Source organism: Oryctolagus cuniculus, chromosome 10, assembly GCF_051225735.1.
Source record: "Oryctolagus cuniculus isolate XC-2025 breed Fujian yellow rabbit chromosome 10, ASM5122573v1, whole genome shotgun sequence".
NCBI classification, from domain to species: domain Eukaryota; kingdom Metazoa; phylum Chordata; class Mammalia; order Lagomorpha; family Leporidae; genus Oryctolagus; species Oryctolagus cuniculus.
The window spans coordinates 31,457,303-31,472,982 of NC_142876.1; the positions used below are offsets into that span (position 1 = coordinate 31,457,303).

At 37.7% G+C, this 15,680-nt stretch overlaps 2 protein-coding genes across 17 annotated transcripts in view; one reads left to right on the forward strand and one right to left on the reverse strand.

Moving 5' to 3' along the window:
• ARK2N (arkadia (RNF111) N-terminal like PKA signaling regulator 2N) overlaps positions 1 to 15,680 on the reverse strand; it is a 108,092-nt gene that overhangs the window by 27,737 nt on the left and 64,675 nt on the right. The window contains exons 3-4 of one of the 16 annotated variants that reach the window (XM_089305185.1): positions 12,474 to 12,536; positions 1,851 to 6,817 (exon numbers count right to left, since the gene is read on the reverse strand). The exons of the other annotated variants lie outside the window; for them this stretch is intronic. Of the exons in view, the coding sequence (XP_089161311.1) occupies positions 12,487 to 12,536 (50 nt within the window). The 3' untranslated portion in view covers positions 1,851 to 6,817; positions 12,474 to 12,486. Of the gene's footprint in view, positions 1 to 1,850; positions 6,818 to 12,473; positions 12,537 to 15,680 lie in introns of those variants that run through there. 16 annotated transcript variants of the gene reach the window in all.
• On the forward strand, positions 8,999 to 11,222 carry LOC138843206 (large ribosomal subunit protein uL6). Its single transcript, XM_070050265.2, has one exon. It carries the CDS (start codon positions 10,546 to 10,548, stop codon positions 11,122 to 11,124), a length of 579 nt encoding a protein of 192 aa, XP_069906366.1. The 5' UTR covers positions 8,999 to 10,545; the 3' UTR covers positions 11,125 to 11,222.

Here is a 15,680-nt window from a genome sequence, read left to right on the forward strand (position 1 = left end):
TATTCAGATAAAAATGCTTCAAAGCCTAACAGAAATCATTTCTGGATCAGTCCATACTTAGCATCATACTTGCCAATAGAGCACTTCCACTGACACAAATGTTGTAAAGTCTCTTTATGAAGTCAGAACCTACGAAACAGGAATTCATTTTGTATTCCAGAGAAACCTGGAAACACCACTCCTCTTTCTCTCTATATTGAAAAGTGTTAGGCCCAAAGAAAGGTAGGTAATGGACTATTTAAGGATTGACCCTTTGACCCCCTGTATAAGGCCACGGTAATGTCTGACAAAGCCCAGAGGAAATGCCTTCTTTCCTACCTGCCATACTTCATTTCTCCAACCTTCTCACTAGGAAGAAAAATTTTATGTTGTTGCTGCCAAAGGGCCCCTAGATCCAATAGCATTTCTACCCAACATCAAGACAAAGCTTCATTTCAGAAAAACTCGAAAAATGTTCATCTGAAAGAAGGGTTCTTAGAAATTACCACGCTAGTATCCTTCGATAGCTCAGCTGGTAGAAATTACCACACCAAGGGACCTAACCGGCACGCATGCGTGGTGGCCAGGAAAAGGAATGAGGTAGGTATGAGGGATCAGGGAAGAAGCAAACTTCCAAAGCGGCTGACAGGACTCTGCATCTCAGCAGAGCCTCTCATCACATACCAGAATATTGACCAAGATGAAAATTTACATGCACAAGTGACAAAAAAACCTTAAAGAGAACGCCTGTGTTATATTTCTTTAACTATAAAAAATGAATATACAGAACAATTTGAAAAGTCATTTTCAAAGCATCTCCTGGAAAATTACATCAACAAAAGACTCTATATAGAAAAACAGCCTTGAAAACTGAAAGCTATATGTGTATAGTTTCTTCAGAATATCATAAAGCTGGTTTAGTAAAGACAAAAATGTATGTATTTAATTGAAATTAAATATAGCAAAATGTACTGAAATTTTGGAGTCAACCCATTTTTAAAAAATAAAATTGAATCAATATCCATTTGATACTTTTTCTACTGTACTCATTTCAATTACTACAGATTTAAACTTTACAAAGTTTCCAACATGGAAATACAATTTTAATGATTATTTGTCCTTATATCCATATACTATGTCCATATATTATAGGAAATGTCCATCCAGAAAAGCTCTCTGATATTGACATTTGCCATTTTGAAATGATCAAAAAGTTAAAAAGTTCAAGATTATCAGAGGAATTGAAAAGTTGGTCAAAAGAGAAACACAACTTAATGCTTCACCACTAACTAAAGGCTTAGAATCAAGCAAAGTTATTCAAAAGATAAATCAGGTAATTTATTTGGGAACCTACAAATACACAAAAAGGATACTTAAATCACCTTACAATTTATCTTTCTATTTCAGAGATAAATCCATGACCTACTGCCTGTACTATCTACACCTGGGAAGAGCACAAACATTCAGGTAAACATTAACCACATCCTCAAATCTACTTACTTTGCTAAAGATCTATACATTCTAGCTTTCTGATGACTTCCTGAAATAGTAATATGCTAAATATTGTTATTTTACAAAAATTCCTCAATTTTTAACAGGATGATGTAGTAGGACATACCATTTTAAAAGGGAAAGAACCTTGCCCTTTTGTGCTTAGTGGTTTATTTTTTTTCAACATACCAATTTTAAAAACCTGGAAACTATCCCAAAAGTAGGTAAAATCAATTTTTAATTATACTATGTGTAAACTAATACCAGCTATTTTATTTAAAGCAAAGCAGGTTTCTTGACTGAGGACCCAACGTGAACTAACTGGCCGGGAATCAATCACTAACACACCAACACTGCCCTCAACAGAGTCACAGGAAACATTTCTTTTTCAAAATGTTTATTTATCTAGGTTACATTTCAAATGTACAGTTAGGGAAAAGATATAAAGAAAATGCAATGAAAGGAAAACAGTAAGTTGATAACATTCTTCCCAAGTCTTAAAAGTTATAATAAAAATAAGCAAGCCTTCATTATCAAAAAATACACTTCATAAATTATTCCTTCATTTTCTATGCCACTTATGTTTTGTTGTGTTATTTTAATACAATACGAAAATATCTACTCAGGACTAGTAAACTTCAGGTTGGTTCCAACTCCAACTAACTTTCCTAAACTTCGGACAACATAAAAACAGAAATCCATGAAAAAAATTTAAATTATAGAAACTCAGAAGTTATTCATATTATTCACAATTCATACAACTCCTAGACAAATTAAAATGACACGTTTTATCATACAATGATTGAGGGCATATACACCATTTTTGGAGAGGCTATTAATAGCTTTCTTTGAAATATTGTTTTACAGAATAAATTTAATAATTAAATTTCAGTATAAATTTGATGAATTTGCTGGAATTGTTTTATACTACATTTTCTGACATGGGGCATTCTGAAAAATCTTCACTGTGCCTTCAATGTACTATTTAAATAATAAAAAAGAAAAGGAGGGAAATAACTAAGAGCTAAATAAAATAATGTGTCAACTACTTTGCAAGGTTATCTTTTTGTAAGGACACTTATCTATATAATTTGCTATTCTAAACAAATTTCATGATGATAGCATTAAACCTATCCACCATCTTGCTGTAAATTTTATGTAACTATATCTTTAAGCAAAGCTAGCTGAATATCAAAACTGAAAATTATCAGTAATATCAACTTAGGGTGTTTTATTTGCTCAATGAAAGGACTAGTCATATAATTTCTTCCTTAAAGATGAATTTTTAGGTAATACATTTTATATAAACCAAGAGATACCTGTACCAAAAGGCATGCCTTTGTTATATCTATGTAATAGTAAGGAATAAGAGCAGTAAAGTAAAATAAATTGATTCTCGTATATTTTGTATCCAGTTTGCTTGTGAATGGTCATTTTTCCATTCAATTATTGTTTATAGCTGTTGTCTATATTCCCACTAAACCAGGATCTTTTTGCTTTTTAAGTATGTCACTGCAAAAATTAAAAGAAAAATAAGGAAAGGAGGAGGGAGAGCGGGAATGAGGGAGGCTAGTAGGGTGGGAAATATCACTATATAAACTATATATATAAAATATGTGAAATTTGTTCCCCTTAAAAAAAAAAAAAAAATGAAAGTTCAATTTTTTTTTTAAAAGCCAGGCTACCAAAACTAGGTTTATATGTAGGCAATTTTTTTTCTTACATACCTTTATAAACAATGAATGTTTATTATATGGGTGTTAATGACCTGAATCCATTAGAATCACTGTAGATTACAGCAGTTATCTGCCTCTAGCCACTTGTCAAATATAATATTAATGAAATTCAGAATTATTTCAGAATTCTTAAGATGGGTGTGCATGTGCATTCCCATACACACATATATACATTGTTAAGACTGGATTCATTTCTGAATTGGTAACAAAAACAGGTAAGTTTTACTCTTGGTACACCAATAACAGAATCCTTTATTTTACTTCTAAATTTTAAAAAATGTTACACCAAATATTAAACCTAATATTTTAATTTTACCAGTCTCTAAATGAAATTTTATTTGTGTTTTTAGTTATAGTCAATTTTAATAATGCACATATTTAATAATAATTAAAAGCTACTGTTTAGTAAGTGGCTCAAATGACCACATCATTCTAATCTGCTGCTTAAATTCCCTTAAGATGATTAAGGGTGTAACGTCTTAGAACATTGAACTAGTACAAGCTAGACAGAAAGAAGACTGTAAACAGATTATCAAAAGGCACATTTACCTTTGGTGGGGGATAATTTTCTCTAAATGGCATGAATTAGAGAGAAATACTACTAGGACATATCAAATACTACTGGGACATATCAACGTAACAGCCAGTAACAGAGTTACAATAATTTGTTTCCTGACATCCCCCTCCCTGTTTTTTTACAAATTTGGTAATTTTTTAAATGGAATGACTATTTTTCTAAGTCTACAGCTTAGTCTTAATTCTCTAGCCCATGAAAACAAGCTGTAATATTAAACACTTGCTAGATTGGACAAAGGGAAACTCCATATACACATATTAAAAATCAAGTAATCCAGATATGGGATTTTATTCTTAGATAAAAAGCATTTCAACCATGTTTGGATTAGTGCTGTAAATTAGAAGATGTTTCTTTTTAGCATTAACCTTTTATAGACTACATATAAATCCAAACACCAAACAAGACACAGTCCTTATCCTTGTATAAATTCAAAGAAAATTAAGGGAATTCAAGGAAAATGAAGGGAGGACCACTAGGCACTTACACAATAACTACATAGCAATGCCACCAGGCACAGGCATTTAGGTTAGCAGGTAAGAGGCCTGCATTCTAGTGGGTTAAGCTGCAGTTTGTGGTGCCAGTTCAAGTTCTAACTGTTCCGCTTCTGATCCAGCTCCCTGCTAATGTGCCTTAGAAAAGCTGTAGAACATGGCCCAAGTACGTGGGCCCCTGCCACTCACATGGAAGACCCAGATGGAGTTCCTGGCTCCTGGATTTGGTCTAGTCTAGCACCATCACAGCCATTTGGGCAGTGAATCCAGGGGTGGAAGATCTCTCCCTGTCACTCTTTCAAATGAATAAATTTACATAAATAAATCCACCTGCAGTGTCAGCACAGGAGACCTGCAGGAGGGCCCCTGACTCCCACTTTGGACCAGCACAGCACTGGCCGTTGTGGCCATTTTGGGAGTGAACTAGCGGATGGAAGATCTCTACTTTGCCTCTCAAATGAATAAATAAATCTTTAAAAGAAAGATTTAAACTGCTAACACATAATTCAAAAGTAATTCCTACTTACTAATATTTTTACTTGTAATCTTAGGAATACCAACACTGGCTCAGTGGAAAAGAACAATAACCCACAACAGTAGCTGAGTAAAAATAAAATACGGACACTACTTCAAATACTCAACACTACTTTAAATGTCTAATACAAAAAAAAAATCATTTTAAAGGAGGAATTTTTAAATTGTGCAACCTGGAAAAAGTGTTGTCATTCTGAAGCAAAAATAACTATTTTAAAAAACAGGGGCCGACGCCATAGCTCACTTGGTTAATCCTCCGCCTGCGGCGCCAGCATCCCATATGGGCACCAGGTTCTAGTCCCGGTTGCTCCTCTTCCAGTCCAGCTCTCTGCTGTGGCCCGGGAGCAAAGTGGAGGATAGCCCAAGTGCTTGGGTCCCTGCACCTGCATGGGGAAACCAGGAAGAAGCACCTGGCTCCTGGCTTCAGATCCGCACAGCGCCGGCCGTATCAGCCATTTGGGGATTGAACCAACGGAAGGAAGAGAACTTTCTCTCTCTCTCTTTCTGTCTATAACTCTACCTGTCAAATCAAAAAAAAAAAAAAAAAAAAAAAAAAAACACCAGTACTCCATGGAGGCTGGCCCTGAGGCACAGCAGGTAAAGCCACAGTCTGTGGTGTCTGCATCCCATGTGGGTTCTGGTTCAAGTCCCAGTTGCTCCACTTCCGACCCAGCTCTCTGCTATGGCCTGGGAAAGCAGTACAAAATGGCCAAGTCCCTGGGCACCTGCACCCACGTGGGAGACCTGGAAGGGGCTCCAGACTCCTGGCTTTGGATCAGCCTAGCTCCAGCTGTTGTGGCCATTTGGGGAGTGAACCAGCAAAAGGAAGAACTCTCTTGTCTCTCTGCCTCTGCCTCTAACTCTGCCTATCAAATAAATAAATAAATCTTTAAAAATATAAATAAAAAAGGTGCTCCTTAAGAAAACAACCCATTATCTTCAAGACACTATGAGAAACTGAAAATCAGGATGGAAATTTATGTATTTCTATTACAAAATACTATTCTTATACTCTCCAAAACACAGACTGTAAAACCGTATTTCAGGAGACATTTCCAATATTTTAGCATACGTTCTGTGAATTAAATCAGGGTATTATGATGCTCCTTCTCTTTCCATCAAAATTTCTCCTACCACATATTTAATTGAAATTGTGTAGAAAGGCTTTTCAAAATTATTAGCATTTGTTTTAAACATTCAAAATGTTACTCTTACCTTGAATTTTAATTATTAAAATCTGTAATTCCATTCAACTGAAATTTTTTTCTTTAGGGCAAAACAGAAAGTTCGCAGAGCTCTTGTTATCCAGTAACAACAAGAATTAGAATATATCCAGTCAATATAATATTAGCAATAACTTGCTAGTTATTGTCATTCTTAAAAGATGAACTGATCTTTCCCATCATAAAAATAAAAAGCACTTCAGGACATGCTTAATATATATTATGAAACAAAAAAGAAGCCTGTTGAGTGCTTGAGGAATTTTATACATGCATAAAAATGTAGATTAAGATGCTGAAATTAATACTTCTGTCTAAAAGTCCATGGCCAATAAAAATCTGTAATCCCAGGAATAAGGCAAAGACAGAATAAATTTTCCTGAAAATATCTCAACTTCAAGTAAAGATTATAAGTCAAATTTAATTAGTCATCTAAAACCAACATGCTCTTACCACTGATATAAAACTTACATTAAAAAAGTTAGCTGAAGTGGTTTATGAGTGTCAAACTATCATTTAAGAGAAAAATTCATCAGTTATATTAAACTGTTATATATTTTATGGTGAAAAGGCAAACTAACACATTATTGACTGCAAGCTGCCTCGTGTTCAAACCTTCTACTGGTCAAACACTAACTTCAGGAAATCAGACAGTCATTACACAACAGAGAAAGGTGACCTACTAATTTTTGATCAATATATATTTGTGCATTTATATTCTTAACACAAGAACTGAATATATTCACAAGTCTTCCCCAAAGTTCACTCCCAATTCTCATACATCAAGTTCTGAAAGGTGAAAGAAAAAAAATCAATTATCTTTCCATTCAAAACTAGAAAAGGAAAAACATGGCTTAGTCTATTACTATTAGTAACAAATATTTTAACATAGTACCAAATCTTTTTAAAAGAGAAAAAAGGGGGGCGGGGGGGAACGGGCCGGCATTGCAGGGTGGCAGGTAAAGCAGCACCATATAGGTGCTGATTCATGTCCCGGCTGTTCCACTTCTTATTCAGCTCCCTGTTAATGGCCTGGAAAAGGCAGCACAAGAAGGCCCAAGTAGTTGGGCCCCTGCCACCCACATGGGAGACCCGGATGAAGCTCCCGGCACCTGGCTTTGGCCTGACCCAGTCCTGGAAGTTGGGCCATCCGGGGAGTGAACCAGTGGATGGAAGATATCTCTCTCTCTCTCTCTCCCTCCCTCCCTCCAACTCTGACTTTCAAATAAATAAATAAATCCCTTAAAAAAAAAAAAAAGCAGTGACAATTTTTGTGAGTAAAATTACTGACAAATATGAAGATAAATCAACAGTCTCCAAATATACTATCTATCCTTCCCCTTATTAAACACAGAATTTACTATTTTCCAAAGCTGCAGCTTCATTAAATAGTAAGATTAACCCTCCTCATATTGATAACTAAGTAATAAATGTGAAGGAAAAGACTCAGTTCCTCAAAAATAAAACCAGCAGAAAGCAAAATATTTTTAAAACCGTTAACTTATATATCTCTATTGAAGATTTTCATTCTACCACAAATCCTGAAAAGATAAAACACCAGTATTTCCCAACTCTAGACCACATATTAAAAAACACCCATTATTTTGCAAGACTTTTCAATCCCGTTATTTTATCCCTTTGACACACTTCTTGGACCCTTTAACACAACTAAGTTTTTAGCTCAGGAACTGAAAACAAAATTAAACTGGTAATACAAAACCTGTATTGAAAACCTAGTAACAGCTAGTAAACTTGGTCTCTTGCAATTTAAAAACTCATTCAGTACATAATCTTAATAGACTGTTTCATCTCTTCCCTCTAGAGATACCCATTGTATGAGGGTTATCATAAAACTCTACTTTGTAATGTTTGCCAGGTTTTTGCCTCAGGAACTGAGCTTTCAGTTAAAGCTCAAAATAAAAAACCATCTGCGTAGCAATGAAAAAATACAATGGTTCCCCCTCATCCATGGTATTACCTTCCTCAGTTTCAGTTATCCATAGTCAACCACAGACCAAAATACTGAGTGGAAGATTCCAGAAATAATTTGTAAGCTTTACATTTTGTACCATTCTGAGTAGTGTGTCCCACCCTCTGGCTCCATCCCCTTGGGATACCAGTCATCCCTTTGTCCAGTAATATCCATCCTCTCTATGCTACCTCCCCATTAGTCACTTAGTGGCTGTCTCAGTTACCAGATTGACTGTCACAGTATCACAGCACTTGTGCTCAATAACCCTTATGTAGCTACATCATTCACCATAAGTAATTTCATAGTAGCATCTCACATAATCACAGGAAGAGTGAACTCAATATAAGGTACTTTTAGTCACAATGTTCATAAAAGCTTTTATTATAGTATACTACTCCAGTTGTTCTATTTTATTATTAATAATCTCTTACTATATATCATTTATAAATTAAAGTTCATCATTGGTATGTCCATTTTAGGGGCAGTTTATATGGAGTTTAGTGTTACCCTTGGATTCATTCATTGAGGGTCCTGGCATGTATCACATCCCTCACACATAAGGGAGGACTACTGTGCTATTTTTCTCAAGCTTGAAACCATACTCCATTCTAGTTTGCTTTCCTTATAAGTATCTTGTAAATTAACTGCAGAGTGAATACTCAAAAAAAATGTATTCTCCCTGTATTTAAGTGCTATTTAATATTATCGTTCATAAAGACAAGCAGCAAATTAATTCTTTAAATGACATACAGAGGGGCGGGTGCTGTGGTGTAGTGGGTAAAGCTAGCACTGCACATATAGGCACATTTCACACATGAGCACCGGTTTGAGTCCCAGCTGCTCTACTTCCGATCCAGCTCTCTGCTATGGCCTGGGGAAACAGCAGAAGATGGCCCAAGTCCTTGGATCCCTGCACTCACATTGGAGACCTGGAGGAAGCTCCTGGCTCCTGGCTTCAGATTGACACAGCTCCGGTCAATGTGGCCAACTGGGGAGTGAACCAGTGGATGAAAGATCTACCTCTCTCTCTGCCTCTCCTTCTCTCTCTGTATAACTTTGACTTTCAAATAAATAAATCTTTTTAAAAAATGACATATGGAAGAATGATATAAAAACATTCATCTAGAACATTCATTCAGGAACTTCATGGTGGCATAAACTAGTTGATTTCCCAAAAAGAATCAGAAGGGAATCTGGTTGAACTCTGTAATTAACACACAATTATTCTTAGGTGTTTAAATTTAACTGAAAAGTGATCCCTGTTAGGAATTTGGAAAACATTATGCTGAGTGAAATAAGCCAATCCCAAAGGGACAAATACCACATGTTCTCCCTGATAGGTGACAACTAACTGAGCACCAAAAAGGAAACCTGTTAAAGTGAAATGAACACTATGAGAAACGGTGACTTGATCAGCCCTCGTCCTGATTGTTGATGAACAACTTAATATGTTATCCCTCTTAGTATTTTTGTTTGTTTGTTCTACTTAATACTTTTGGTTGAATACTGTCATCAATACACAATTATTCTTAAGTGCTGAAACTTAACTGAAAAGTGATCGCTGTTAAATGTAAGAGTGGGAATAAGAGAGGGAAGAGATGTGCAATTCGGGACATGCTCAAGCTGACTTACCTCAAACGGTAGAGTTAGAAACATACCAGGGGACTCCAATTCAATCCCATCAAGGTGGCATGTACCAATGCCATCTCACTAGTCCCAGTGATCAATTTCTGTTCACAATTGATCATAATGATAGGACTAAGAACCAAAGGGATCACATAAACAAGAATAGTGTCTGCAAATACTAGCTGATAGAATAAAAAAGGGAGAGAATGATCCAACATGGGAAGTGAGATACACAGCAGACCCATAGAATGGCAGATGTCCTAAACAGCACTCTGGCCTCAGAATCAGCCCTTAAGGCATGCGGATCCGGCTGAAAAGCCCATGAGAGTATTTCAGGCATGGAAAGCCAAGACACTCTGGGGAAAAAAAACAAAAACCTAAATGAAAGATCTCTGTGAGTGAGATCCCAGTGGAAAGAACGGGTCATCAAAGAAGGAGGTACCTTTCTCTGAAGGGAGGAGAGAACTTCCACTTTGACCATGGCCTTGTCTAAATATGATCAGAGTCGGTGAACTCAGGGGGCTTCCATAGCCTTGGCAGCTCATGACAAGAGCCTAGGGTGATTACTGATGCCATAAACAAGAGTGTCAATTGGTTAAGTCAACAATAGGAGTCACTGTGCACTTACTCCTCATGTAGGATCTTTGTCCTTAGTGTGCTGTACATTGAGATTTAATGCTATAACTAGTACTCAAACAGTATTTTTCACTTTATGTTTCTGTGTGGGAGCAAACTGTTGCAATCTTTACTTAATGTATGCTAAACTGATCTTCTGTATATAAAGAGAATAGAAAATGAATCTTGATGTGAATGGAAGGGGAGAGGGAGTGGGAAAGGGGAGGGTTGCGGGTGGGAGGGACGTTATGGGGGGAAGCCATTGTAATCCATATTCTGGCTCTTTGCCGCATCTACTGCGAGAATGAAGACCATTCTCAGCAATCAGACGGTTGACATCCCAGAAAATGTCGACATCAGTCTGAAGGGGCGCACAGTCATTGTGAAGGGGCCCAGAGGAACCCTGCGGAGGGACTTCAATCACATCAATGTGGAACTCAGTCTCCTGGGAAAGAAAAAGAAGAGGCTCCGGGTTGACAAATGGTGGGGAAATAGAAAGGAACTGGCAACTGTTCGCACGATCTGTAGTCACGTACAGAATATGATCAAGGGGGTTACACTGGGCTTCCGATACAAGATGAGGTCAGTGTATGCTCACTTCCCCATCAACGTGGTTATTCAAGAGAATGGGTCTCTTGTTGAAATTAGAAATTTCTTGGGTGAAAAGTACATCCGAAGGGTTCGGATGAGGCCAGGTGTTGCCTGTTCAGTGTCTCAAGCCCAGAAAGATGAATTAGTGCTTGAAGGAAATGACATTGAACTTGTTTCAAATTCAGCTGCTTTGATTCAGCAGGCAACAACAGTTAAAAATAAAGATATCAGAAAATTTTTGGATGGTATCTATGTCTCTGAAAAAGGAACAGTTCAACAGGCTGATGAATAAGACCTAAAAGTTATCCGGCTGCAGAAACAAGAACCCAGATTGTGTCTTGTGGTATTTTAATAATGCAATAAAAGATTATTGATTTGAAAAAAAAAAAATCCATATTCTGTACTTTGGAAATTTATATTCATTAAATAAAAGTTTAAAAAAAAGGTTTGTAGAGGACAAATGCTTAGAGTTTTTCAAAGAAATAACTATTTACTTATTTGGTTCCACTAAAATTCTCCCAATTTCAAGTTATTTCTGGCATGAAAAAAAAGCATAAAGGAAAGATAACCCCTATTATTATATAAATATGGTTGTATGTCCCAACCACACATAACAAAACTCAAGCTAAATATGTTCTAACACAGCTTTCTATTTTGAGTACCTATTTTTTGGGGTTTTTTTTTTGGGGGGGGGGGTTGACAGGCAGAGTTAGACAGTGAGAGAGAGAGACAGAGAGAAAGGTCTTCCTTTCCGTTGGTTCACCCCTCAAATGGCTGCTATGGCCGGTGCGCTGCGCCAATCCAAAGCCAGGAGCCAGGTGCTTCCTCCTGGTCTCCCATGTGGGTGCAGGGCCCAAGCACCTGGGCCATCCTCCACTGCCTTCCCAGGCCACAGCAGAGAGCTGGACTGGAAGAGGAGCAACCGGGACAGAACTGGCACCCCAACCAGGACTAGAACCCAGTGTGCCGGCGCCGCAGGTGGTGGATTAGCCAACTGAGCCATGGCACTGGTGAGTACCTATTTTTTAACAAGAAACTGCTTACTATTGTTGTTTTCAAAACACAAAAAAATACAGTGTACAAAAAGAAAACCTTTCGTAAGCAATCCAAAAAGTAGTTAACACAATTTTGTAATAGAGTCAAAGGTTCTGTAATATTTCCATTTTCAGCAACGTTACCTGGAACACTGTTGTTAAGTCTTTGGGACTACTAATGTACTATCAACATTTTTCAAGTCACAGAGGGCCAAGGGCTGCTGTGGTGGCAATACCTGAGAAACAGGCATCTGCATGTAAGCAACTGACTGGATGATAGGGGAAGTTCTTTGGCCAACTAGTTGCATTTTACGTCCCCTGGATCCAAAAGCCCGGTTGTTCTCTTTGCCAGTATCAAGGTTAATGTCTCCATCCATATGCAGAACTTCTCTCTGCCTCCGCATCTCAGAAAAAGCTCATGGCCTCTTCTAGGACACTGCCTATGCAGTTCCCATCACACACAGCACCCCTGTCAAGTAATCCTGGAATTCCCCTGGGTATTCCTTCAGATCCCCCAGCAGGACAGAAGTCAGCTTTAAAGACATTGAGCCCATTTGATAAAACATTATTAGTTCAGAAAAGTGTAGTTTTATTAAAACATACTTACTCAGGAAAATGGCTTAAGCCTTGCTAAGACCAGCCTGACAGATACAGCATTGATAAGCAGCATCTAAATTTATTAACCAAACGAAAGCAATGAATTCCAAGAAAAATAATAAAATGACGAATACAATATTACCATTTCCACAGTTTCAATATATTTGCTTGGAAGCATATATTCTGTTATTACACAACTGACTTATTTATAAAAGAGGTTTCCAATCTTTGCTGAACATGAGAACCTGGACTGGTACCGGGGGTGGCTCCAAGGCATTTGAGATTTGTTTCATTTTAAGCTCCATGGTAATATATAATTTTGATTGAGAACCACTGTGCCATTCAGTATTTTAACTTTCACTTTAAAATTTTTAACACTTGTTTTACTAGCTGCCTTATAATAAATCATTACACAATAATTCTCAGCTGGTTTTTATCAAAAGTTATTTTAAGTGGGAAAAAAGCCTTAAAGAAAAATCACATAAAAGGTATACAAGAATCTGTGTTATACTTCTGAGTCAGCTTTTACAAACACTGGTCTGTGCAGGGTGTTAAAAGGCACGCCACCGAAACAGAGTTGTGAACAAATCCTATCCTTCCCTGTAGAAAGCACATTAAGCTATTTACACATAACCCTGCATTTTCCAAATATGTGGACACGTGTATGGCTATTAATAGCCAGGAGAAGAGTAGTTTCATAGGATTCCCATTTAGGAACCAAGCTAGACCATATTGGTTTGAGTTTCTCCTAACGCAATTTTACTGAAACCTTCATTCTCTGGGATCTGCTCAGACCACTCTTGGCTGACACTATCTAAAACAGTTTTTCTACCCCACTTGATTTATATTCATCACTTATATCCTGCTTTATTATTATGCACAACATATCCCCACCTGATAGCTTATAATGAATTGTCTGTCTCCTCAAAGAAGATTAGATCATCATGAAAGATTTCTGCATACTAGGTGAAGAAATACTTGCTAAATAATTGAATGTCAGTAAAATCAATCTTGGGCTTATACCATCTCCCAACATCAAGAAGTCTTATAAAGAAGCGTCCTATGAAATGCTCTATAGGGGCTGACACTGTGGGAAAGCAGGTAAAGCCACTGCCTGCAGTGCCAACATCCCATATGGGTGCCAATTCGAGTCCTGGCTGCTCCTCTTCAATCCAGCTCTCTGCTATGGCCTGGGAAAGCAGTAGAAGATGGCCCAAGTCTTTGGGCCCCTGCACCCACGTCGGAGACCAGAAGAAGCTCCCTAGCTCTGGCCATTGTGGTCATTTGGGGAGTGAACCAGCGGATGGAAGACCCCCCTCTCTCTCTCTCTCTCTCTCTCTCCCTCCCTCCCTCTCCTCTCTCTGTGTAACTCTTTCAAATAAATAAATAAATCTTAAAAAAAAAAAAAAGAAAGAAAAGAAAGAAAAATAAATGCTCTAAAGTATGTACCCCATGGAATCTCTGGAATTATGGTTCATTTTTATCATATACTGGCTTTTTATGAAGATGTGAAACAAAGATTTCCCATGTCTTTTTTTTTTTTTTTTTTTTTTTTTTTTTTTTTTTTTTGACAGGCAGAGTGGACAGTGAGAGAGAGACAGAGAGAAAGGTCTTCCTTTGCCGTTGGTTCACCCTCCAATGGCCACCACGGCTGGCGCGCTGTGGCCAGTGCACCGCGCTGATCCGATGGCAGGAGCCAGGTGCTTATCCTGGTCTCACATGGGGTGCAGGGCCCAAGCACTTGGGCCATCCTCCACTGCACTCCCGGGCCACAGCAGAGAGCTGGCCTGGAAGAGGGGCAACCGGGACAGAATCTGGCGCCCCGAACAGGACTAGAACCCGGTGTGCCGGCGCCACAACGTGGAGGATTAGCCTAGTGAGCCACGGCGCCGGCTCGATTTCCCATGTCTTAATAACAAGACAGGCTGTCTTTCTCCTGGACAGTAAGAACTTTTTAAGAAGTTGTATCACCCATCTTTAGTGTCCAAATGGCAATTGGACAAATTTGTAGCACAATTCCATCTAGCAAAGAAAATCCTCACATCTTTTCCTGATTACTCTTCCCTTACACTGTCTTCACTTATTAAAAAGCCTTGTTTAAGGGCCGGCACTGTAGCACAGAGTTAGGTTAAGTTCTACTTGCATCCCATATCCAAGTGCCTACTTTGAGTCCTGGCTCCTCCACACTTCCAATCCAGCTTCCTGCTAACACACCTGGGAGGCAGCAGATGATGGCTCAAGAACTTGACTCCAGAAATTTCTGGCTCCTGACACCTGGCTCCAGTTCAGCTCAGGCCTGGCTTGCTACAGATATTTGGGGAGTGAACCAGCAATGTCTCTCCCCCTCTCCCTGACACTCTGCTTTTCAAATGAAGAAGAAAAAAAAAAAAAAACTTAAAAAAAAGATTTAAGTCTTGTTTACATGTAGACTTCCTCAAGGACATGCTTCTTCCCCAAAAGATGCTATTTAGCTCATGGAAAAACAAACTACATGGACTCTAAAGAATATTAAACTTTCTTTAAGCCCCATTATAAGTATTGTATAATTCAAACTTTTACGTATAGGACAGGAAATCAGATGGCAACTTTGATCTGACTTGATTTTTGACATTACATATTTCTCAGTGAAAAAAGGAGTATTTAAAAGCTGAGTTCAGAAAATGATGTGAAAACATTTATGCTGGGTAAGATTAAATTGTGGCCTCATAAAGGCTGCTACCAGCAACACACACAGACAGAGAAACACTGAGGCCTTAAAAACAAGAACCAATTACACATGTCAAAACTCATAGAACTTAGAAGACTGAACCCTAACAGCAAACCAAGGACTTGTCAACATAGATTCATCATGCTAACAAAAGCACACTCTGGTGCAGGATATTGATAGTAGGGGAAGCTATGGATATATAGAAGCAGAGGGCATATGAGAACTCTATCTTTTGCTCAATTTTGCTGTGAACTTAAAAACTGCCCTAAATAATGAAGTCTATTTTTAAAAACAAGACCAAGGATCATATTCTCACCTTAAATACACCTGTCCTTTTATTAACACTTAGAAAAATCCTATTTTGAGAAATAGACATATCAAAAGCTAAGTTTATGCTTTTGCATATACAAAGTTAATTTAAGCACTTACTATAATAAATTAGGGAATAATAAGTTAGGGAAAGCTGGTCAAAAATACCTGTTTGAGAGATTCCACAGGTTACCACCAATA